Genomic DNA, 24021 nt, shown 5'->3' on the forward strand with positions numbered 1-24021 from the left:
AACTGCGAGACGATTCGCCGTCTATCCTGCAGATGGAGGAGCCGGACAGCGGATGCTACTGCTAGCTAATATTCGTTTTTTATTTCTAAATGAAATGTATTTAAGTGTATCGTTTTCAGTGCGTGTCTGTTAATCTCCTGCTTTATTCTGTTAAGCTTTCACATGAAATTGTAAGCCTATTTAATGCGTGCGTTTTGTATAGTATTTATTTAGCAGCAAGTAGCCCGGTTAGCATCTTTGTTGGAAGTTAAGGCCCAACTGTGCCACCGCTTGTCGATTTTAACAATAGCCGCGACACACTCCCCTCCTCCGCTTGTTGTGATACATTCAAAGGAGTACATTAAAAGCAAACGGAGAAGGAACATGGGACATAAACTGGTCCGGGTACCATTCTTCAACTGAGACATTTGTTATGCAGACGGACTTTTAATTTCACTGGAACTGAAGACATTTTGCGAGCTGCATTTAAAAAAAAAAAAAAAAAAAACTAGGATCACAAAGGAAGATGTCCAACGGCGCAGCAGGAAGCGGCGGTCTGGCTTGGATGGTAAGTTACTTTGTCTCACAACTCGCCAACTTACACTTTCCTAATGTAAGCCATGTTTTTGCAACACTGAGGAGTGTTCCGCTCGGTGAAGCTGAGGGGGGTGGAGGAGGGGGGCTAGGTGCTGAAGCTATCTGTGAAATCTCCCAGCAAGTCCGTAGTGTCGAGCCTCCTGTCCGGAGAAAGCGTGTTAAAGACCAGCGAGCTGCGGTCTGCGTTTAAATAGTTCACTGTGAGGGCCTGGTCCCGGAGCGTTGGCCCTGCTGTGGGACCGGCTGGTACAAAGATTTACAACCGGGGCTGCCGTAGCATGTTGTCCGGGGGGTCAGTGCGCTAGTGCCACCCCCCTATATGAAGACAAAATCAAGCCGGGCGGAGAAAACTTGGCTAACGTGACTATTGAATGTTGCACCGTTCATTCAGTTAAATATCCAGCATGCAGCAGGAGCTTAAAGCAGTCACTGGGAGAAGTGTTTATTATGTCTGGAGTTGCTCACTGTGATCAAGTTAATAAATCACAGTGGAGCGATCTGCCTGCTGCTGTGGGACGTCTAGGATTCTGTTATGGGAGATGTGGACTATTACCACCGAGCAGGGTAGATGCTTCATACAGGAGTAGTAACCTGTATGGTGACCCAGATGTCCCCCACCCACCCCCCACACCCTCCACTGTAGTGGCCCAGACCCCCTCACACACACACACACACACAGGGTGTCTGGTCCCTTTGTGCCGTGAATGTATCAGGTATTGATCACACAGTATTTACTCGGCATGGTCTCCTTATCAGCTCCCTCATTAACATGGTTTGACAAGCAGCTCTTTATCAGCTCATAAATAAGATGCCTGCAAGCAAGAAAGTGGGGAAAGAAAACACACGGAAATAGAACAGTAAGGTGTTAAAACTAATGCACACAATGTTTAGACTGTGAACGGCCTGATAGTGAGATCCATAAAGTGAATAACGTGTGAGATGCAGTTCAGACTAAACCTGATGCCGAACAGCAAGGATCACACAGTAAAAATGCCTTTTAAGTGTCCAAAAATGGAAGCGATCATGAATAAGAAATCCAAGTATACGCCAAATATAACGTCAAAAAGAAATCCAAACATACATAATGTTACTGTGCTCATTGTATAAGTGTAGTATATGTGTAGTATAGGTACAAAACCTTTAACCCTGCTGCTGTGTGCTGTGTGATGGGAAAGCGAAGGTCTGGAAACTTTGAGGAAAAGTTGTTGAAAAATCTCATGCAGATCTCAAATCTCATGCAGAGTTCGGCATTAATATTCTGGTGTTCACATTTTTGGATTCCACATGACAAAAGTTTTCTGGTTTTTGTCGTGCATACGAAATATTGAATGTATGTATACAAGCACGTTCATTTAGTTTTTCATTATTCAGTTTCACTGCCTTTTGGATTTTGAAATATGGCATATTATGCGTTCGCAGAGCTTGGTGTTTAACTTTCCTGAATCTTACTGTGGTTTAGAGTACACAGATATTCGTTTTAAAGCTCACTTCACATTAAACACAACATGAGCAGTTACAGTATAATGGCCTTTGCTTTTGTTGACTGCCACTAGGATCCCAAAGCTACAGAGAGGAGGGCGTTCTCTCGGTGGTGGGGAGCGCTGGTTATCTGTTGTCAACAGGACAGCGCAGCAGAGTCGGTGTCTTGCTGCTCCTGGGGTTGTAACGCAGTTATGTCGGCATTAATAACGGAAGTGCTTCTGCTAAACAGGAGGCGACGAATGGCCGAGGTGATACCAGCAAGATGGAGGGGGCCAAGAAAGAAAAGGCCGGCTCCAAGCTGTCTGTGGAGCGAGTGTATCAGAAGAAGACCCAGCTAGAGCACATTCTTCTCCGTCCAGACACGTACATCGGCAGCGTGGAGCCCATCACCCAGGTGAGTCCAGAACAAACTGCCTTCCACTGCTGGCTTCAGGAGGAGGCCGACACTGTAACACACAAACACCACGAGTTTTACATGTTGGCATTATGCTACAAGAGGACCTCTGGACGTTTCTCTGTAAGTGTTGCCGTCTGTGTCTGATGTGTAATCAGAAGAAATCATATTAAGAGGAGTGCTTCTTCTGACAAATGTAGTTTGGTCAACTCTGGGATTGGTTGCTCTTTGGGGCACGGTACCGGCACCAGCCTGGACCGTAGACAAGCAGATGATAGATTAAATCTGCTGTGTTTGTGTGTGACCAACCATGGGATCACAGAGATCTTACTATGTAAAGAGACGCCCCTTGAGCACAGAACTTGACGGAGACATTAGAGAGCCGCTGTCTGAGATAACACGACGGCTCGGCAGAGCGTTGTAGTAAACAATCCCTCGTGCGGTGCCTAACTCCTGTTTCATGTCGAGTTTCACACACTAAATACAACGTTAACACATGCAGATTCCTCACACAGGACGGCTTCCTGCCAAGCCAAGGATTCACTTACACTACAGAAACCTACAGCATGTGTAAAGGGCAAAAAGCTGCTCCTGTGCTGCGTCAGCTACCTGTCCTGTCCAGTACTGTTAAACAAGCCCTTCCCTTAGGTCACTGAGTAAAGTTTACATCGTTTAATTGTCCAGTGATGTTTCTTTTTATATTAATTCTTTGTATAAAGGCAGCATTGTAATAACCATCCGATCAGACTGTCTGCATGAACTGGATCAGTCCCATCAGGGTTTATTTGATGACTCGGTTCAAATCACAGCTGAAAACAATTGTCAGTTTACTGAATATCAGTCAAGAAGATGGTCGGGAATTCTGACAGTTAACTCAAGTAATTTGTCAAGTCCAAATATCAAATATTTGCTCGTTTCGGCTTCTCTAATGAGAGGATTGTTGCAAAAACGTTGTAGCTAAATTATCAAAAGAACAATCAGTGTTTTAATCACTGATAGAATAATAGTTTGTCGTATATCCAGTCAATGTACTGTAAGAAGATATCAATGTCAGTAATTTAAAAATCTCCATTAGCCTTTAAACTTACATATTTATTACTGCTAATCAGCTGACACACGACTGTTAACGTGTTAATCTGCACATCGGACACTCTTAACTTTGTTGTGTTGACAGTGTTTTTTTATGATCACTGTGAGCAATTCAATTATTTCTATCTTTTTCTTTCAGCCAATGTGGGTGTTTGACGAAGAAGTCGGAATGAACCAGAGGGAAATCACCTACGTTCCTGGACTGTACAAAATCTTTGACGAAATTCTTGGTGAGCAAATCCACACCGTTCATCATCCTCTGGCACTCTTTAATCTGCACAATTAGTATGAAAGATCATTTGTCACTTGAGATTGTCCTTCTGTAACTGGGCTATTGAAAGCTTGTTATCGCTATAAAAATGTCAGCTTCATTCCCTGAGTCACAGTCTGCTGTCGGCACTGCTAAGCGGCATTGATCTAGGACTGTATGTGGAGATTAGTTTCCCTCTGTGAGCTCGTCTTTGTGCGACTGTTTGCAGCCTGATTAGAGACATTTGTGAGAAACGAAAAGTTGACTGAGAAATCATTTCAGCGTTTGTCAAGTCAAAGCTGCGGTCTCACTTATGTTCCTTGGTAAAAATGCGACTGTGCTCAGACAGCTTTTCTCAGCTAAATGAAGGTTAGCGAGTCGGTTGTGTGGTCTATTTGTGACGTGTGCACAGCTGTAAAATGTGAAAGAGATGCTGTGCCCGATGCCTCTGTCAGTAAAGTGCAGCAGTGTGATCAGTTTTAAATGATGCTGCGCTGCTCCCCCCCCCCCACGGGAGTGTAGCTTTCATCTGTGCACCCACGGCCCCTGTTGTGTGTTTAGAAAGGTACTTGATTAACGACAGTGTGTCATTGTCTGGATATTACTGCTGCGTCAGTGTAATTACACCAGAGGCTCCGGCCAGGAGCACTCATCCATGGCTCACTCATTCTCAGCAAAAACACAAGATCCAGTTTCCTTTCTACCCGTGTGAAATAATAATTGGGTCCTTTTGTTGGTCACCATTGAACCATGTGGGGTATGTGATTCTTTTCAATTGCCTTGATATCCATGTTGTACTTATAGTAATTCTTCCTCCCTCTTAATGGTCGAGGTGAACAGAGGTTTTGCCAACATGAATGTCTCCCTCACTATTTCCATATGAAATAGGCTCACATTTTTCAGGAAACGAGAAACATTTCACAGAGACAGGATGCTGCCTATTATATCTTCTGTTATCAGTCCGACATCTCACTATCGGCAAGAGAAATTCATTCAAATACATTCTCCTGAGTACTTTCCTCTTTTTACATGATCACAAGATCTAGGGAATAACAAGCATTCATGTGCCCGCTCAGGCTGTAGCCAGGATTTTTTTTCTTTCATCATCATTCATTCATTGTTGTTTCAGCTTATCAATTAATTGTTTAGTCTACAAATGTTTTGTTGTAATGCTGAAAAAAGATGACGGCAAGGTCCCACAGCCTAAAGGGACAACTTTTAATTACTTGTTTTGTCTGACCAACAGTCTAAAACCCCCAAGATATACAGTTTATCGAGATTTAAAAAAAAACCAGCAGCAAATCCTCTCACTGGAGAAGCTGGAACCAAAGAATGATTGGCACTTTGGCATTGATAAACGACTTAACTGCTTAATCTATTGTCAGGCACCCTCTCGTGCCCACACTATCGCCAACATTGCTGTTGTTTGCTTGTCATGTGAGGTGTGGTTTTTAAGAAATGACTTATGACTGATATACGATATTCTGCTGTATCCTGTAAGGACTGCAGCTGTAGTGCTTCATATAATATAGTACCATTCATGAGAGAAATAGAGCCGACGCTTTCTTTGTTTAGTTCATTCCGGAAACAGCTTGTTGATTAATCAATCAGGTGATCAATAGAAAATGAATAAACAACAGTTTTCAAGTTGATTATTCTTCCAAGTCATTGATTAAGAACCTTCCCTGGTTCCAGCTTCTCAGATGTAACAGTCTGCCACCTTTTCCTGGAATATGTTTGGGTTCTGGCCTGCTGGTCAGATGTGTGAAATCCTGCTGTGCACTGTTTGTCTGACATGTTAACAGACAATTGATCAATGAAAGCATCATGTCTTGTACTTGGATACTGTGTGTACTGTGTTTGAATTTCAATGTTCATATCCTTTACAGTCAATGCCGCAGACAACAAACAAAGGGACAAGAACATGACTGCTATTAAGATCACCATCGATCCGTGAGTACAATGTTTCATAATGTAACTACAGACAAGAGTGCACTAAGTGGAGTGTGTACCATCCTTAAAAAGCAATTTGCAGCTCCTTTTGGCACGACCATGCTTGTTCTTTTCTCAGGCTGTGATTTTATTTTAGTGTATCAGTAAGCTGAGGTGATGGGGGGGGTCTGGCCCAGGCTCTCTTTAGATGGCTGTTTTCTTCATGCTGTGGCTATAACCAGGGTGAATACATGCAGTAGATGGGAGGTTGGAGACATCGATCTAGGCGAGATACAGTCTAATGAGCCTGTGGTGAAATGCACTCCGCTCTTCTCTCATATGCAGTTCATCCCCAGCCCGCCAGCTGCATCCATATCTGACTGCTTAAACAGCAGCGTGTCCTTCAGCCGAGCTGCTGCTGCTCGCTCTAATGTCGGCCGCTGTATAAATGATACCATTAGCCCCGTCGCTCTCAGGTCTCTGGGCAGCTAATGTGGTTTTATAGAGAGAGTTAACGCTCCTCACCACAGCCCCCCCAGCCTGTTTGTGGTGAGCTTTTTATTCTGAGTCACCACAAACCTTGTGCCCCCCCCCCCCTCCCCCTTGTTGCTCCAGTGCCCCTCCATATGTCTTTCTTTCTGTCTTAACCTGACACACTTTTTAAGAGAAAACATCCTTCTGCCACCCAGAATTCATGGAACCCTAGTTGCATACTAACTCTCATTTTCATCCCCGCCGTGTGTTCTGCCCCCACCAGAGAGTCCAACACTATTTCTATCTGGAACAATGGTAAAGGAATACCTGTGGTGGAGCACAAGGATGAGAAGATGTACGTCCCAGCTCTCATTTTCGGTCACCTGCTCACCTCCAGTAACTACGATGATGATGAGAAAAAGGTCACAGGTGAGCAGAGCCACCTTAACATCCTCATCAGTGCTTCTAGAGGTCCTTTCAGGAAAGTTAACATGACTGTAATAACGGTTTGCTTTGCCCCCAGGTGGAAGGAATGGGTACGGTGCTAAACTCTGCAACATCTTCAGTACCAAGTTCACAGTGGAAACCGCCTGCAAGGAATACAGACACAGTTTTAAGCAGGTGAGGATGTCTCTTCTGTTTGATACCATGACACTCGGCTCAAACGTTCACGTTCATTATTGGTTTTAAAGACTGCTACATTTGCTTGTCACAAAGAGGATGTTTGCTTTTTTTGGTCAAAGGTAATGTTGTCCACTGTTCTAAAAGATAAACTAGGTGACTGTAATAATGAAAATGGTTTTTGTTTTCATCCGCTTCCTCCCTCTGAAAGCTTAAACGTTTTTTTTTAGCAGTACCAGTGCACATTTCTTCCTGTGATGTTTTTCCAAGTGGAACATAGTTGTGCTTACAGGAAGCTGCTAATGTGCTACTACAATTTCAATTAGGGTCACCCGAAGCCACTGGTTTTGTTTGCTTACAAAGTAATGACTGATTTGATCTACTTGCAGCAAATTTCAGTATAAAATCTTCACCAGTGCTGTCTGAGGTTTGAATGAAGTAATTGCTGTTTTATAGGGTTTTAACATGTGGTCATATCCGAGGTAAGGCTGGGTATATTCTCACCCTTTGTGGTTGCACCCTCCAGGGTGTACGGGCATAATTATAACCAAATGTTTCTTGTCACACTTGTTTTCGTGATGGACTAAGCACACTTGATACAGTAAAGGGGGTCTTGGTTTAAGAGGATCACGCATATACCTGTGTGTGTGTGTGTGTGTGAGTGTGTGTGTGTAAGATCTTTTATTACATTGTCAGTAATAAATTGAAATAATTAAGAATTGGAGAATACAACTTTTCGGGCAACAGCTGGAATGTGTATATGTTACCGTGTGTTTTATCTTCCTCAGACGTGGCAGAACAACATGAGCAAGACTTCTGAGCCCAAGATCAAATTCTTTGATGGAGACGATTTCACCTGCGTGACGTTCCAGCCAGACCTGTCCAAGTTCAAGATGGAGAAACTGGATAAGGATATTGTAGCACTCCTTACACGCAGAGCATACGATATAGCCGGCTCCTGCAAGGGGGTTAAAGTCTCTCTGAATGGGAAAAAATTACCTGTGAGTCTCTTTTCCATCATCATTATACCACTGTTGTACTGTACTAGCTTTAGCAACAATCTGTTGACAGCACATACTGAATGCACAATGTCCTTTATTTTGAAGTTGTTTTGACCAAATTTGTTTAGAAATCTCTCTGTATTTCACGTTTAGCTGTTTTCATGAACAAGTTATTGTTTTTTTTATCTGATTTTTATATGCCACGGTTAGCCAGCCTGCCCATACTGGTAGGCTTTCAATGTGAAATGTTTAATGTACAGTTCTCACCTTCTCTACTACTGTGTGGAGTGTTTTAAACAGCTGATAGTGTTAGAAATGTTCATATGTCATAATAGTCATGAATTTCAGCAGAGGTGCTGTCATCAAACAGTAAATAATAATAATAATAATAATAAGTTGGATTTATATAGCGCCTTTCAAGAAGCCCAAGGACACTTTACATAGAGAGCAAAGATATAATGTTCAACATAGCACAGAAGTGGAAATTAAAATGAAATTAGCATGGCAGATCTGAGAGCAGATGTGACTTTTATTCATGGTGTTCCGCAGGTGAATATTACTTATTGAACCTAACTTCTATCCTTTCTGTCACTAAAGATTAATGGGTTCCGCAGCTATGTGGATCTGTACGTGAAGGACAAACTGGACGAGACGGGCGTGGCCCTGAAGGTGGTGAATGAGACTGTGAATGACCGGTGGGAGGTGTGCCTCACGCTCAGCGAGAAGGGATTCCAACAAATCAGCTTTGTTAACAGCATCGCCACCACTAAGGTCTCTAAATCTGAACAATAAAAACTGTCAGAAACCCAGTTTTACTCGTTGCCTCCATGTTTACTCACACCACTTCTAACACTGAGAGTATGTGTGTTTCAGGGTGGCAGACATATTGACTATGTGGTGGACCAGATAGTGTCCAAACTTATTGAAGTGGTGAAGAAGAAGAACAAGGCAGGAGTGTCAGTCAAACCCTTCCAGGTAGAGTTACGAATGATTTTCTGCAACATTTCAAACTCAAGGCGGCCGCGGTGGTTTCATTATAGATGGGATTGACCTTCCTCTCCTTTGTGCTTCAGGTGAAGAGCCACATCTGGGTGTTTGTGAACGCACTGATTGAGAACCCCTCCTTTGACTCTCAGACCAAGGAGAATATGACACTCCAGACCAAGAGCTTTGGGTCCAAGTGCCTTCTGTCAGACAAGTTTGTCAGGGCTGTAAGGACACTTCTCATTCTTCTACTTTCAATCACCCCTCCTTTTTAGTGTCTCGTACAATAACTGGGCATCAGTCAACAAACAATGTTTTCCCTTTGTCGCCTGCAGGCAACCAACTGTGGGGTCGTTGAGAGTATACTCAACTGGGTGAAGTTTAAAGCTCAGACGCAGCTGAACAAGAAGTGCTCATCCGTGAAGCACAGCAAGATCAAAGGCATCCCCAAGCTAGACGACGCTAATGACGCTGGTGTGTTAACAGTGTGATTATTCATGAATGTGTAGAAGAGTGTGTTGTTCTGAATATCTGCCGCTGACGACAGAGTCGTGGTTGTTGCCTCTTGAAATGTTGATGTGGAGTAGAGACAGGCTTACAAAGCACTTTATAACTTATGAGGTGTTGCTTAAAAGGCATTATATGGCTTCTGGGGTGCATTATTGGCACTACCAGGCCTTTATTTGCAATCTTTACAAGTATGTTTTATCTTAGTTTATGAAAGGAACAGTCCTAAACCTGAGCCCCATCTGCACATATTTCAGCATCAGATGTTAAACAGGCTGAGTAATGCAATCTGAAATGACTGATTACTGTTTGGGAGACTTTGGTGTTTTAAAAGGTTAGTTCAGATCGAAACCAGCCATTTACAACACCAAATTCACACAATAGCAAGCAGGGCTGCAGTAGGCCTGCGAGGTGAAAGGGCTGTTTAGTCAATTGAGTCTGGTGGTTTTGAAGAGAGCGATATAACGGCTGGATCTGGTTAAACAGGATCTGCAGCCTCTTTCATGGCTGCTTACTGAACTGATTCCAAAACTATACTTGCCGAGTTACAGTCCAGTAAAGACAGAACTGTATTTTGTTCATCTTGATTGTAGCTGATACCGATTCATTAAAAATTGCTGGAATCGATACCGATACTGGGCCTTAGGGTGGGCTCAGGACTTCTTTAATAATGTTACTAAGAACACTGTTTTTACTGCTATAACAAAACCAGAGAGAAGGCCTATTATGTGAGGCTCTGCCAATATTTTAATATCGGTTTGTATCAGAGATTACACTGTAATTCTGGAGCCATCCAGACAACAATAGAATGATACACAATGATTCAAAGTATAAATCTTTTCTATACCCATGTCCTAGGCGGCAAACACTCCTCTGAATGCACACTCATCCTCACTGAGGGAGACTCAGCCAAGTCTCTGGCTGTCTCTGGACTAGGAGTCATTGGGCGAGATCGCTATGGAGTGTTCCCACTAAGAGGAAAGATCCTTAACGTGCGAGAGGCAACACACAAGCAGGTATGAGACAGGATATGTGTGACGAGGGACTCTGATCTGCAGATTGTAGACAAAATAAAGCGGACAGTGAAAAGCAGTTGTCAGAATTTGTAGTAAGTACCACAGAACGGCGAAGGTGACCATTCTGATGACTGGAACTTCAATGTCAGCTGTCATGAAAGCAGAGGAAGCTTATCGGGCTCCACACAAAGCAAACGGCTTGTGTTCAGATTGGAGGAACATCACTCACAGATTGTTCAGCTTGACAGACGTATCGTATGCCATGACAGCACATGCTAAACCCTGACAAAGTGCACCAGAGAACAGGATCAGAATCAGGAAGGTAAAGCTCAGATTAAACAGGAAAGTTGCTGACATCACATGTGCTGCCCTACGGAATCAATGCAGTTGACAGCTATAATGATTAATGAGGAGGAGAGTAAAATGGGGGTCATTGCAATGAAAAAAGTTATATATTGTGATGAGTGGTTCACCCTTTTCCCCACATCTGAATGTGTTTACTGGTTTGTACGCGCCTGTAACACTGTCTGTATCCAAAATGTAGTGGGGATCTACAATGTTATTTAGAGGTCATTTAGGCCACAGGAGTTGCATTTTCGTGTTTTGGGAAAGGGATTATAAAGCAAGTATTCTCATTTTACAGGGCCCTAAAGCCCTAACATGCACTGCTAAATAAATGTTGGACGGTGTCGAGAAAGCTGTATGTAGTTGATACACCTTCCATGACCGTCCCATTCACTAGATCATAACTCTGTTAGATATTTATTGGAAATACAAAACAGAATGTCCAACGCATAGACTTTCAAAGAACTGGTTTGGCGAAGGACAGGACATGATGTAACACAGTGCAGCAAGGAAGATGTTATAAAGGCAGAGCACGGCCCTGGTCTTTGATATCAATGCGCTTTGGTGTTCAAAATCCAAAATGAATATCAGATTATTGCTTAAAGGAACTTTTTATGTTCTGTCTGGAGTCTGAAGTGACCCTTTGTGTCAACAGATCATGGAAAATGCAGAGATTAACAACATCATCAAAATCGTTGGCCTCCAATACAAGAAGAGCTATGACGATGCAGAGTCGCTGAGGAGCCTCCGCTACGGCAAAATCATGATCATGACGGATCAGGTGAGCTGCCCCGGGGACACCCACGCACTCTAGTGTGATTAATAGCTGCTCAACCTGTAGTTTTAACAGCTTTCGTCTTGTCCCAGGATCAAGATGGCTCCCATATCAAAGGTCTGCTCATCAACTTCTTCCACCACAACTGGCCATCCTTACTGAAACACACATTCCTGGAGGAGTTCATCACACCCATCGTCAAAGTAAGAGAGACACACACAGGCAGCCTCACACACTGTACATTACTGTTTTAATACTCCTTCCTAAAAGGCATGGGAGTGAAATGCAGAGGTGAAGCAGTCTTCTAAGGGGTTGTTTGCATCATGTGAAACATTTGGTGCACTGAATGAAAACTCAACACAAACGCACAGTAAAGCTGGACCTCACTGATATTCACTTGTTGTCTGCAGGTGACCAAGAGCAAGCAGGAGCTGGCCTTCTACAGCATTCCAGAGTTTGACGAGTGGAAGAAACAGACAGAGAACTATAAATCCTGGCATATAAAGTACTACAAAGGTTCGCTCCTCTGGGTTTTAAATATATTAAAGTTAATACATTATGTTCCTTCTGTTTTTGTTTGAAAAATAGTTTGATTTAAAAGTCTTTCATTCATTTTCCAGGTTTGGGTACAAGTACGAGCAAAGAGGCGAAGGAGTACTTTGCCGACATGGAGAAGCATCGCATCACGTTCAGATACAGCGGCGCAGAGGACGACGCCGCTATTACTCTGGTGAGTTTGGTGCTGCAAGCTAGTCTGTTCTCTAAGGCAGCGGAATTGTTAAGAATACCTTCCAGTATAAGGCACAGTCAAACGCCACTGTTAAATAGTCCAAACTTCAAATCTAGAACTGAATCAGTTCCTCTCCAACATCACTGGCTTCTTATAGGTAAGATCTGTGGCAGGGATTTTCTTTTGGATTGCTTGACACTGTGCAGGGGGTCTATATTTCTGGCCTCAGCGTGTATGTAGACTGTTGAATATATTGGCCAGGGCACAAGACACCCACAGTGTATATGTGTCTAAATAAAATGAGATAAAGGCTACCTTCATGTATGTGTAGGCATTAATATCGTGACGTTTTTTTGATAATAGTGCCATTATTATACCTGAGATTTGGTAGCAAAACAATACTTTTTTTGACACCTTTTCAACAAAACATTTCAATCAACAGAAAAGGTTCTTAAATGTTAAATACAGTCTAAAGGCATGCAGTAAATGGAGGCTGAGCTGCTGGTTGTTGTGCCCCAGGCCTTCAGTAAGAAGAAGACCGATGACAGGAAGGAGTGGCTGACTAACTTCATGGAGGACAGACGCCAGAGGAGGATGCACGGCCTGCCAGAGGTTTGTGATTTTGCTTAAAGTTGTGTGGAAGTCAAGATGTGTGTGTGATGTTTTTGTTTTAGTGTGTGTTCTGCTCCCACTGAGGGAAATCTTTGGGCTGAGCTTCACAGACTGATAGTGTGGAATTCCATAATTGTGTGTGGTTGTCAGACACTGATATCGATGTTGTTTGTGTTGGAAATGTCTCTTTTGAAAACTTTCAAAGGGCTAATTGCTGTGGTAAAACACATCTGAACCCACCCTGATGTAACATTTTGTTAGTGACTGAAAGATGTGTGCTTTTCCTTTTGTTTTTCAGCAATACCTGTATGGAACTCAGGCCAGGCATCTCTCCTACAATGACTTCATCAACAAAGAGCTGATTCTGTTCTCCAACTCTGACAATGAGAGATCAATTCCATCCTTGGTCGATGGTTTGTATAATAATAATAATAATAATAGCTTGCATTTATATAGCGCCTTTCAAAAAACCCAAGGACGCTTTACAGACAAACAAAACAACAGATTAGCTGCCAAAGGCCTGAGTGAACAAACTCCATATCTGAGAACTGTGTGGTGTCCTGCTTTCCTGTTACAATTTTCCTTTCCCTTAAGCCCTAGTGAAAGAATCAACAACATCAACAATGCAAAAAGGCATATTTTGTTAAACTATTTTAAATCACATTCTGTTGTCACCTGAGAAGAACAGCATTGTGTTGACAGGGCCTGAAATTAGCACTCGCCACATTCCAAATGGGGGCAAATGATTGGCAGTGGCGGAAGGAATTATCAGGGGAGATGCACAACAGGAAGACACATTTACTAGTGTTGGCATATGACCGGACAGAGCTATACGTCGGCTGTAGAACCTTTATTCGTTTCAAGTTCACAGAATTCTAACTAATCAGGACACACATACACACCCCCTCGTCACTGTAGCAACACTAGCTACCCCACATGAATTTTGTCTGACAGGTGTCTGATTAGCTGCTACAATAGGTGAGTTTTCATAACATCAGATCTATGTGGACCCGTGAGGAAACCGAAACCTTCCTCACATGAATTCATGAAAAGAAAAACCAGACAATCTGAACTTTCATACTTCGACATTGTTTTCCAAATTGCTTTTTACTGCTTGAGGTTGACCAGCACTCTTTTTCTGTAATGGCATAATGGTTTTCTGACTGGAGAATAGTCACAATCCACTGTTTGTCACTATGAACCAACTCCTAATAATCACATAACTGCGGTGGATGGAAGCAAGCATGCTTTCAAATTCTTTACATTCAGTGATGTCTGGATGACCTAGATGTTATTCTACAGTTATTCTTTCATTTAACACAGTTTTCAAAAGTGACAGGTACAATTTGTTAGTGGTAAACCAAAACATGCTTCCCTACCACTGTGGCAGGCAGTGGAAATGACATTTCAGACCCTGTGTGTTGATGATGGGATGTGTGTGTTTCCAGGTTTAAAACCAGGCCAGAGGAAAGTGCTGTTCACCTGCATGAAGAGGAACGATAAGAGGGAAGTGAAGGTTGCTCAGCTGGCTGGCTCAGTGGCAGAAATGTCTGCTTATCATCATGGAGAGGTACAGTCAGCTCGATGTGTGACAGTGTACTGACTGTCATTAGAACAATGGGGAAGATGGGCAGTTAGCAGGCTTTTCACAATTTCTGACCGCCCATTTCCCATTTGTCCTCATAGCAAGCTCTCATGATGACCATCGTGAACTTGGCCCAGAACTTTGTGGGCAGTAACAACGTGAACATACTGCAGCCACTGGGTCAGTTTGGTACTCGCATCAATGGAGGCAAAGACGCTGCCAGCCCTCGTTACATCTTCACCATGCTCAGGTAAAGCAACGATGAACTGAATAGTTAGGATTCAGTTCTTAATGTCAGTTCATGGTACAAGTATACATGTTCTATGAAGTAACTCAATCAGTAAGTCTCATAACGGTGGCCGCATTTCCCACAGTCCTCTTGCCAAGCTGTTGTTCCCAGCGATGGATGCCAACCTACTTAAGTTCCTGTACGACGACAACCAGAAGGTGGAGCCCGAGTGGTACATTCCCATCATTCCTCTGGTGCTGGTGAACGGTGCTGAAGGCATCGGGACAGGCTGGGCGTGTAAAATCCCCAACTACGACCCACGAGAGATCGTCAACAACATCAACCGCTTGCTCAACCACCAGGACCCCCTGCTGATGGTAAACAGTCTGAGGACTCAGAGAAACTCGCTCACCTGTGCCAGTGTGACTTCTGTTGTTCACACCTCAAGCAATGTGATCATCAATCAGTCAGTCAGTCTTTATTCATATAGCACCAGTTCATAACAGTGTTATCTCAGTACGCTTTCCATAAAGAGCAGGCAGTCCCTGATTTCTGAGTGACTATGGGTAGTGTTGTGCAACATGATATCTTCTGATATCCCAATGTAATCACATACCTTTATTTGAAAGGTGTTTAATTCAGCCAAATATATTCCATGTGTAGTTTTATCTTCAGACACGCTTTTCACTGAATTTCCTGAAAATGTACTGTATCATGGTGCATATCAGATACCAATATATCAATATTATCATACAATAAATTACATATCATGCAATAGATGATTTATCTACCCACCTCAAACCATGGACAGTATGAGAGACCATGGAAGTCGGTTTATGAAACACAATCAAGAATAGACAGAAAATTCTCTCCTGAATTCAGTGAGTATTTACAATTCATAAGACAATCTATGAATGAAATTAGAATCAGTAAAAATAGCCTATTAGAAAAAATGTTTTAATTTACAAATTCCAAACAATACAGGCAGACTGACAGGGTCAATGAAATCTGAGTGCCAATGGCAGTCTGACAAGCTCGTGTCCATACTCCTGCACTCCTTCAAAGAAAAGTTGTAGAGAATTAGGAGTCTGAATGTAGTTTTGCCAACTATCCTTTTTCCTAAATTAAATCACATTGTTGTGGAAACAAAACAAAGGAAACTTTTGGCAGCTCCGACTAAATTTTCTTGGCTTTTAAGCTTGTTGGCAGGACACACATCGGCTGTGTATCCTTGATTGTTGGTGGTGCTCCGTGGCTTGTTGTTCGCAGTGTGGATGCAGGCTTTGCATCAAAAGTTGCTACATTTGTTTCTGAGAAAAATTGGAGCATTCTCAGTTTCTCTCTCTGTGTAACTGTTGTCCTCAAACAGCTTCCCAGCTACAAAAACTTCAAAGGGGTGATCCATGAGCTGGGCCAGAACCAGTACCTGGTCAGTGGAGAGGTGTCAGTCATAGACAGGAACACCATAGAGATCACAGAGCTTCCTGTCCGGACGTGGACACAGGTACTCTTCAGCCTCTTTTCACAAGGATACATCGGATACAAACACAAACAATAAAAATAGGATGTGTGGTAAATCTTACATTGTCACATGTACTATTGTGAATTCCCTCTTGTTTGCAGACCTATAAGGAATCTGTACTGGAGCCCATGCTACAGGGCACTGACAAAACACCAGCTCTCATCAATGATTATAAGGAATACCACACAGACACCACGGTCAAGTTTGTGGTTCGCTTGTCTGAAGAGAAACTGGCCCAGGCCGAGGCAGTTGGCCTCCACAAAGTCTTCAAGCTGCAGTCCAGCCTGACCTGCAACTCCATGGTAAGCTGTGATTTCAGTTCAGCCCAAAGCCAAATATAAACAGTGGAAAGTGCTCCTGGCCTCCCAGGTTCATTCGTTTTAAAGTCAGGCATCTTTGTTTTTTGTTCAGTCTTTGTTAAATGTCAATGCTGCATCATTAACTGATTTTTTTTTTTTTTTTTTATCGACCTCACCCGTAGGTGCTGTTTGACCACATGGGCTGTCTGAAGAGGTACGATTCAGTCCAAGACATCCTCAAGGAGTTCTTCGAGCTCCGCCTGCACTACTACAAACTGAGGAAGGACTGGTCAGTGGGCAGCCTGGGGGCCGAGTCTGCCAAACTGTCCAACCAGGCTCGCTTTGTCCTGGAGAAGATTGAAGGAAAAGTTTCAATCGGTGAGATGGCTTTCTTTTAAAAAGTATCAGGCTTTTATTTAGCAGTGAGTGGTTGAATATATTTCCATTTCTAACCTAATTTTTGTTTTATGCTAACAGAGAACAAATCCAAGCGTGAACTGATCCGCATGCTGGTCCAGAAAGGCTATGAGTCTGACCCAGTGGCTGCCTGGGTCAAGGCTCAGGAAAAGGTACAATTACAGAGGCCTTGATATACATCTACACACAAATTCACGAGTTTCTGTCATCATTAAGATGAATCTTGTTTGTCTCTGACAGGCTCAGGAAGAAGATTACCAGGAAGGAAATGACAGCGACAGCTCTGTGGACTCTGGCTCCTCGTCAGGGCCAAACTTCAACTACATCCTCAACATGCCTCTGTGGTGCCTGACTAAAGAGAAGGTGGATGAGCTGCTCAAACAGAGGGACCAAAAGGTATCATCAGTCGCTGTTGTATTTCTTTTCATCTTACCAGACAGCCGTCATGCCTGTCAGGACTCCGTGGTTATTGTAGTGACTGCATTTATTTATCTGAGGTTAACCAAACAGGAGTGAGTGACCCAACTCCAGTAGCATTACATATTTTATTCAGTTGACTATGACCGAGGACCACACCTCAGACTTACTGTATGAAGTTGTGTAGTCGAGGTGTTGATTAACAAAGCGAGTGTGTGCTGATGTGCAGAGAGTAGAGCTGAATGATCTCCAGAAGAAACTTCCAGAAGATCTGTGGAGGGAGGACTTGGCGGTGTTCATCGAGGAGTTGGATGTAAGTTCTGTGTTTAAGACATTTGTTGTTGTCTCAGTGCGCGACACTGTGAAAGTTGATGTGCTTTCAGATAACAACTGATTTTGTTCTGATATCAGAAACAAATTGAAACCTAGGATAATGTCCGTTTCCATTCCACCAGAGCAACATGTTGAGTCATGTCACACTCACTGCTCTCTTCTCTAACAGAAACACTGTTTTCATCCACGCAAAATGTTTCCAGCTGCTTCGACTTTGCCATTTTTCTCTCCAGTCAATTTAAGGAATAGTTGGACATTTTGGGAAATGACCGTATTGGCTTTCTGGCAAAGATCAGACATCGACATACAGAATGGATACAGGGGGACAGCCAGCCAGGCTCTGTCAGAAGGAAACAAAACCTACCAGCACCTCTAAAGCTCACTAATTAAAACATTATATCTCATTAGTTGAATCCATACATAAACCAAAAGAGTAGAAAGCTACATGAAACTAAGAAACTTGTAAACTATGTACACTATGTGGAATGAACCACGTGAGAGTGGACTATTCCGCCTTTCCTCCTTGTTTTTGATCTGGCCTTCATGAGTTTGAGTTGTCTAACCGAAGAATTGCCGTGTCTGTTTGTCAGAAACTGGAGGCCATAGAACGAGAGGAGCAGAGTTTAGGGAAGGCCATCAAACTGGTGAAGGGTAAAGTGGGCAAACCTAAAGTGAAGAAGATGAACTTGGAGGAGACCATGCCCTCACCGTTTGGTCGCAGGGTGGAGCCTCCAACTCAGCCGATCAAAGCAGACGCAGCCAAGAAACTGACCAAAAAGAAGAAGGTACCGTAACGTCTGGTGATGCTACACTGAAACGAGGAGAGCGATGTCAGCGATCCAGGATAGTTACAGGGTGTTGTTTTTCTCTCAGGGCGACGCAGATGCGAGTGTAAAGTTGGAGTTTGATGATGATGGCGTGGGTGGCGAGGGAGGAGCGGGAGAAAACTCTGTGGCCAAACCAAAGGCTCCACGTGTCAAGAAAGAGAAGAAGGAGCCAGGTCAGTGCTAAAAACTGAAAACTCAGCTATTCCATCAAACACGTTCACTTCATTTCCTTTCAGTTTTTTTACTTAAAGTTTTAATAGGTCCCATTTCTGTCCAAATGTAAGAGTGCTCCATTAAAAAGGTCAAATGGGAAAGAGTGAGATGTTTTTCAGTTGCAAACTTTCTGAGATGAAAGGTGTAGGAGTTTAAGAAACGATGGAGCTGGACTTGCTGTATCAGTAGATGAATGATTTATCAGCACAGACAGATATTTGTCAATTGCGACTATCCTCAGATGATGCAGCGTTCTGTCTCTTTTGCGTACCGTCCGACTGGTTTGAAAGTAGCTTTTACCCTGGGCCTCTTTGATGCTTTGCAGTGCAGTGAGAAAACTGTCATCAATTATTGAACAACCAGCAGCTCCCCAGTCTGAACTCAGAATGCAGACAGTCAACAAATAGTCTAACGGTTATTTACTGTGTTGCAGGAACTCCCAGAGTGAGAAAACCTCCCGGACCCAAAGCGGCCTCTGCTAAGAAGGTGAAGAAGAGAAACCCCTGGTCTGAGGACGAGTCCAAGTCAGACAGCGACCTGGAGAACAGTGAGCCTGTGATCATTCCCAGAGAGAACAAGTCCCAGAGGGCATCAGGTAAAGTAGTCTGAATATTCACTGTCATCTCTAGCACCACCGTCAGGCCACTTTATGCACCGTGTTAATCTTTGCAGCTATTTTTAGTCTAAATCTGAAAGAGTGTTTGGTGATTTTCAGTATTTTACTTCCTGTCAACTAATCTTAGAAAAAAAAAGACCCAAACAAACACTGAATGTGTCCTACTAACAAGCACTTTGTGTGTGAACGCCTCCATTGTTATCCAAAAATCTGTTAGAACCACAACAATGAGGTACAGTGTTACACCGTCTAACATGTTCTTTCATCACCACGAACACACACTGTCGTTTGTTTCGACTCAGTCCCACGCACACAGTCCTGCTGCCCCAAACGCTCACTCAGCTCCAAATGTGGATGAACCTGAAACATGCATTTCTAATCTGTTTTATAAGGCAAGCTGCATGTCTACAGTTTGAAATCAGGGCTGAGAGCCACAGACGAGGTAGGAAAGTATCATGGACAATTTTTATCAGTGTAAACATAGTTTTTTATCACCAAGCGCAAGGCAGGAGACATTATTACACTGACCGATAACTCTTTCATATACATGCACATATGGTATATGAGTGTTGTATTGAAACCGCCTTTAAAAAAACATGGACTTGTCCTTTAAAGGAGTTGGACGTAAATCTGCATGAACAGAATTTGAACCAGTTGTGCTTTTAGCTTGTTTACCTGTTACAGCATCAGTGATGAATTTTCAGCCTCCGTCTCTTTTGATAAGTACGTCTGCACCCTGCAGCTGATCACAGGGCGACTGGTTCCATTTCATTTCCATCCATCTCAAGCCGACTGGGGCCAAAAATAACTTGTGAACCGGGCCCGCATTTCCTCAGTCTGATCAGCCTCTGAAGTCGTCTGATGCAACCCTGCAGCAACAGGAATAATTATTGAACAAGGCACCAGAATCCACAGCAATAATAAGGCGGTTTGACACGGACTCTGCTCTTGTCTTTCAGCTTCCAAGCCAAAATACACGTTCGACTTTTCGGAGGAGGAGGAGGCAGATGAAGAGGAGAACGGTGATGACGACATGGCTTCTTCTCCGGTGAGGTCATTTAAAGATGACTTCCCTTCCTCGGAGACCAAGGAGCGGTACAGCGACCACAATGATGACGACGAGGACGAGGACAACGAAGACTCCTACTCTCCCTCCAAACTGAAGACCACGTAAGGTTTAGACAGGAGCTCATGTGGACGCGTTGAATGATTGTAGGAACGGTTACAGTGTGTTGAAGGGACAGATTTTGGCAATTGTTGGATTGCAGTCATACTTTGGGACTTCTCTGTGTACTCCGGGCCTAATGGTGTGTTCCATTTCAAGTTAAAAGTCAAATTAAAAGGAGAATTCAGCTGGACCGCCCCCTGAAGACAGATTTCTGACTTGGAAACCAACCTCAACTAAAAAAAACCAAGATGGCTGCTCCGTGCATCCCCAGTGTGAAAGCTGTAGTAATATACTGTATATTAGCACTTCTGTCTTATTTAGGTCTTATTAAATCAGTAGTACACACAGTCCTGTCCAATCTCTATCTGTGGTCATGCTGCTACGGTGTTTGTATGTGCAAAATCCGGCGTAAGGCTGCGTTATCCACTGGTATTGCTAACAATGGCTAACCTGACCTGGTTTTCCAACTGCTCTCTAAAGGCAAAGATGCCCAAAAACACACAGAAAAGTAACGTGGGCCATGTTATCTGTGCTTCTCTGAAGGCCTGCACCAGCAGCTAAAAAGAAAGAGACGACCAGCATCTTCTCGTCCAAGTCGGCCTTCTCTGAAAAAAGCAACGACAGCGGTGAGTACAGGCCCGGTGTTGCTCTCTAAAATGTACTGCAGTGAAGTGTTTGGTCAATTATTATTTTGTCTGTGTGAAGGTAAGAGTTTATCGACAGTGAGAGATTTTTCTGTTCCGCTGCAGCACGAGCAGTGATTTGGGTTTAAGACTGCAGGTCTGACTAACCTGTGAAAGTTAGATCATATGAGACGATACAACGAAAACTGGAAAATACATTTGACATTTTAGATGCTGGGAAAAGAGAACTTAAAAAACTTCAAATAATCCAACAGTCGAATTGTCTTCTGATTGTCTGATCAACTAATCAAGTAATCGTTGTTGCTCTGGTGCCGTCTATACCGAGCAGCCTCTCCCTTTAATGTGTCTGGCTGCATGAGGTCAACGAACAGAATTCATTTATGTCAGTAGTGGATTTATAGGATTTTTTTTTATCAATGCAATGAAGCGCTTCCAGGAGTATAATTCAGTGAAAAACAGGCGCTCCCATCTCTGGAGTATCCATTAGAATTTCGACAGTTTTTTTTGGGAATGACGTTGTGTTTCCTTGATTTACTGTCACAACAGCACAGAAGGTGTGATCAGTTTGTCTAAAGTATGGAATCACAGAGCTTCACACCAGACGCAAACTTTTCTTTCACGCACCGTAATACAGAAGTGCTTCCTGAGTCCACTGAGCCTGCAGAGCATCGCGGCTCAGGATGAATTTGAATTTTTGGTCCGTGTTTGTCTTGCAGATGGTTCCAAGTCTGACAGCGACGACGGCAATGGCCCAGTGTTCTCCACGTACTCCAGCAGCTCCGCGTTTGACAAACACTCGCCAGCAAAGAAAGGTAAAGACTGCCTTTTGTCCACCAGAGGGAGCTCTAATGCAGCAACACAGCTGACAGCACAAAAGAGGGGAGGGGGATTTAAAGGGGATTACTGATGTGTTAATGAATTCAATGACACTTGAAGCGGAGCTCATTAAGCCCAGATAAGGACACTCATCAAAGCATGATGCTGTAACAGTGTATAAAATAGAGGTAGCACAAAGCATCCAGCGTGATGGATTGTGGCAGATCAGTCACCACGTGTAGCAGTGTTTAATGGTCACATGTGTGATCTGCAGCAGCTAAGAAGCCCTCTGATGCAGCTCCCAAACCCAAGAAGCCACCAGCACCAAAAGCAAAGAAACCAGACAAATCCATCTGGGACTCTGACTCTGACACTGGGTCCAAGAAGCCAGCACCAGCCCTCAAAGGTACAGCACGACTACTTATTCAAACACTCATTGGAATTCACACTGCTGGTGGTGAATGTTTTGGTCACTTTTTTTTTTTTCCTTTGCACAGGTAAAGGCAGGGGGAGGAAGAGGAAGGGCTCCGGCTCTGAAGATGATTACAGTCCAATGAAGAAAGCAGCAAAACCTGTGGGCAGAGTGAGTGTCTCCCTGGGTTCATTAGATGAGCTTGGGACTCCCTCTGCTTCTTCAGTATTACACTCTCAGTGGCCTGATGATGGACATATTACATTCACAACAAACACTGTATGTCTTCAGCAGCCAGATAAAGTCATCTGCTTTATCTTAATTATCCTAAATAAAGAACAAAAGTGGGCAGAAAGTCGTTCATTGTTATCTAAAATCTATTATTCTAGAATCTGTTAATAAATATTTCAAATTTTACTTTTTAAATTACTTAAAAGCCTCAGAAACAAAACATCCCATAATAACTACCCTTTGGAAAAGGATGGCATATTGTTAGTTTGTAAAAGTATTGAAAGAGTCGTACCAAAGTCATTTTCTCTCCTGAGTGCAGAAAAGTGCACCTAGTCTGAAGGTAGGTGTGTAAAGGAGCAGTACACCTTATGCTGGAATAAGACCTGAACTAAGCACAGGAGCTGAGGAGCAGCATGTCCTGCTCGTCTGAGACATGAGGCCCACAGTTACTTATCTCTATACAGGATTTCTGGGATGTAAACCTCAGATTCAGCAGAATGTACCTTTTTTTTTTTTTTTTTAACGTATGACATGTAGCTGCTGTGCAGTTTCAGTTCAGTACCGACCTGAACGGCGACTATAACGAAGTGTTCTATCGTCCCCGTGTGCAGAAACCTCAGAAGCCTCCATCAGACGACGAGGACGATGACAGCAACAGCCTGAGCGCGATGAACGCTCCGTCCCGCGACCGACCGGGCCGGGCCAAGAAGGAGGTGAAGTACTTCGACGAGTCGGACAACGAGGAAGAAGACGACGACGACGACATGTTCGATTAAAGCAACCTCTGCTCAGCGTTCAAACACACTCCGCTCGTATGGAAGTTTCCTCCTCCTTCTGTGTTCCCACAGACTTTTGTACATTTCCTGTTTCATTTTGTTTTCATTAATGGTGATGTTCAATGATTTTTAATGTGTAGGTGTTTTACACTTTTTATTATACATATACAGGTTTCTTTTTTTATGCTCATTGAAATGTTCTGTATTTGTCCGAAGCGGCTTTTAGAAGTTTAGAATGCTGTGCTTCAGCACATTTTAATTGTTAAAATACTACGTAACTTTTTGAACATGAAGTTGAAAGTAAACAATGAAATGTAGTTATTTGCTGGCCTGATTATTTCATGACTGAGCAGCACTGCACATCAGAGATCTCATCATTCACACAGGAATATTGTGATGCACTTCCTGTCGACAGTATCAGCGAGGAGTCGGCCTCGCTGTGAACCAATGGGCTGTTAGACTCAGAGGGTGACGGGCAGTTTCACATCAAGGTAAACTCCTTTAGCTCGCTGGGTGCTGCAGTGGAGGAACGGTGTCCGTGTCAGCACGGCTCAAGGAAAGATCCTCCATGTTTTGACGAGCAGTTCTCTGTTTTGTCTGTATTCCGTGCTCTACAGGCACACACACGTGCAAAGGGGAGCATGAGGACAGAGGACTGCCAAACGTGGACAACAAACATGGAAGTGAACAGTCAAAATATTCCAAAAATCTGCTTCTCAAATGTTTAT

General features: G+C 43.3%; 1 protein-coding gene across 2 annotated transcripts; it reads left to right on the forward strand.

The window, feature by feature from the left end:
• Window positions 1–33: 33 nt before the first annotated feature.
• top2b (DNA topoisomerase II beta) lies at window positions 34–23578 on the forward strand. 2 transcript variants are annotated; one of them, XM_070846200.1, is made up of 36 exons: window positions 34–547; window positions 2288–2452; window positions 3681–3771; window positions 5681–5744; window positions 6481–6626; window positions 6721–6818; window positions 7607–7819; window positions 8417–8590; window positions 8693–8794; window positions 8893–9030; window positions 9139–9277; window positions 10169–10326; window positions 11327–11452; window positions 11539–11649; window positions 11857–11962; window positions 12067–12176; window positions 12696–12788; window positions 13087–13201; window positions 14237–14358; window positions 14475–14623; window positions 14748–14979; window positions 15972–16106; window positions 16226–16426; window positions 16606–16801; window positions 16901–16992; window positions 17081–17236; window positions 17487–17570; window positions 18181–18375; window positions 18464–18590; window positions 19064–19225; window positions 20206–20416; window positions 20958–21040; window positions 21775–21870; window positions 22149–22280; window positions 22372–22457; window positions 23129–23578. In XM_070846200.1, the coding sequence occupies exons 1-36, from the start codon at window positions 506–508 to the stop codon at window positions 23291–23293; spliced, it is 4815 nt and encodes a 1604-aa protein (XP_070702301.1). In that variant the 5' UTR covers window positions 34–505; the 3' UTR covers window positions 23294–23578. The 2 variants fall into 2 exon arrangements, with proteins under 2 accessions (XP_070702301.1, XP_070702302.1); XM_070846201.1 differs by having other exon boundaries at window positions 22152–22280.
• The last annotated feature ends 443 nt before the right edge of the window (window positions 23579–24021 follow it).

Source organism: Pempheris klunzingeri, chromosome 16 (assembly GCF_042242105.1).
Source record: "Pempheris klunzingeri isolate RE-2024b chromosome 16, fPemKlu1.hap1, whole genome shotgun sequence".
Taxonomy (NCBI): Eukaryota; Metazoa; Chordata; class Actinopteri; order Acropomatiformes; family Pempheridae; genus Pempheris; species Pempheris klunzingeri.

Bases quoted from the DNA above. Each gene is read 5' to 3' on its own strand.
- top2b (XM_070846200.1), top strand. From the start codon at position 506: ATGTCCAACGGCGCAGCAGGAAGCGGCGGTCTGGCTTGGATG. The intron at 9,031-9,138 runs GTAAGGACACTT...TGTCGCCTGCAG, and splicing joins CAGACAAGTTTGTCAGGGCT to GCAACCAACTGTGGGGTCGT. The intron at 21,871-22,148 runs GTAAAGACTGCC...TGTGATCTGCAG, and splicing joins ACACTCGCCAGCAAAGAAAG to CAGCTAAGAAGCCCTCTGAT.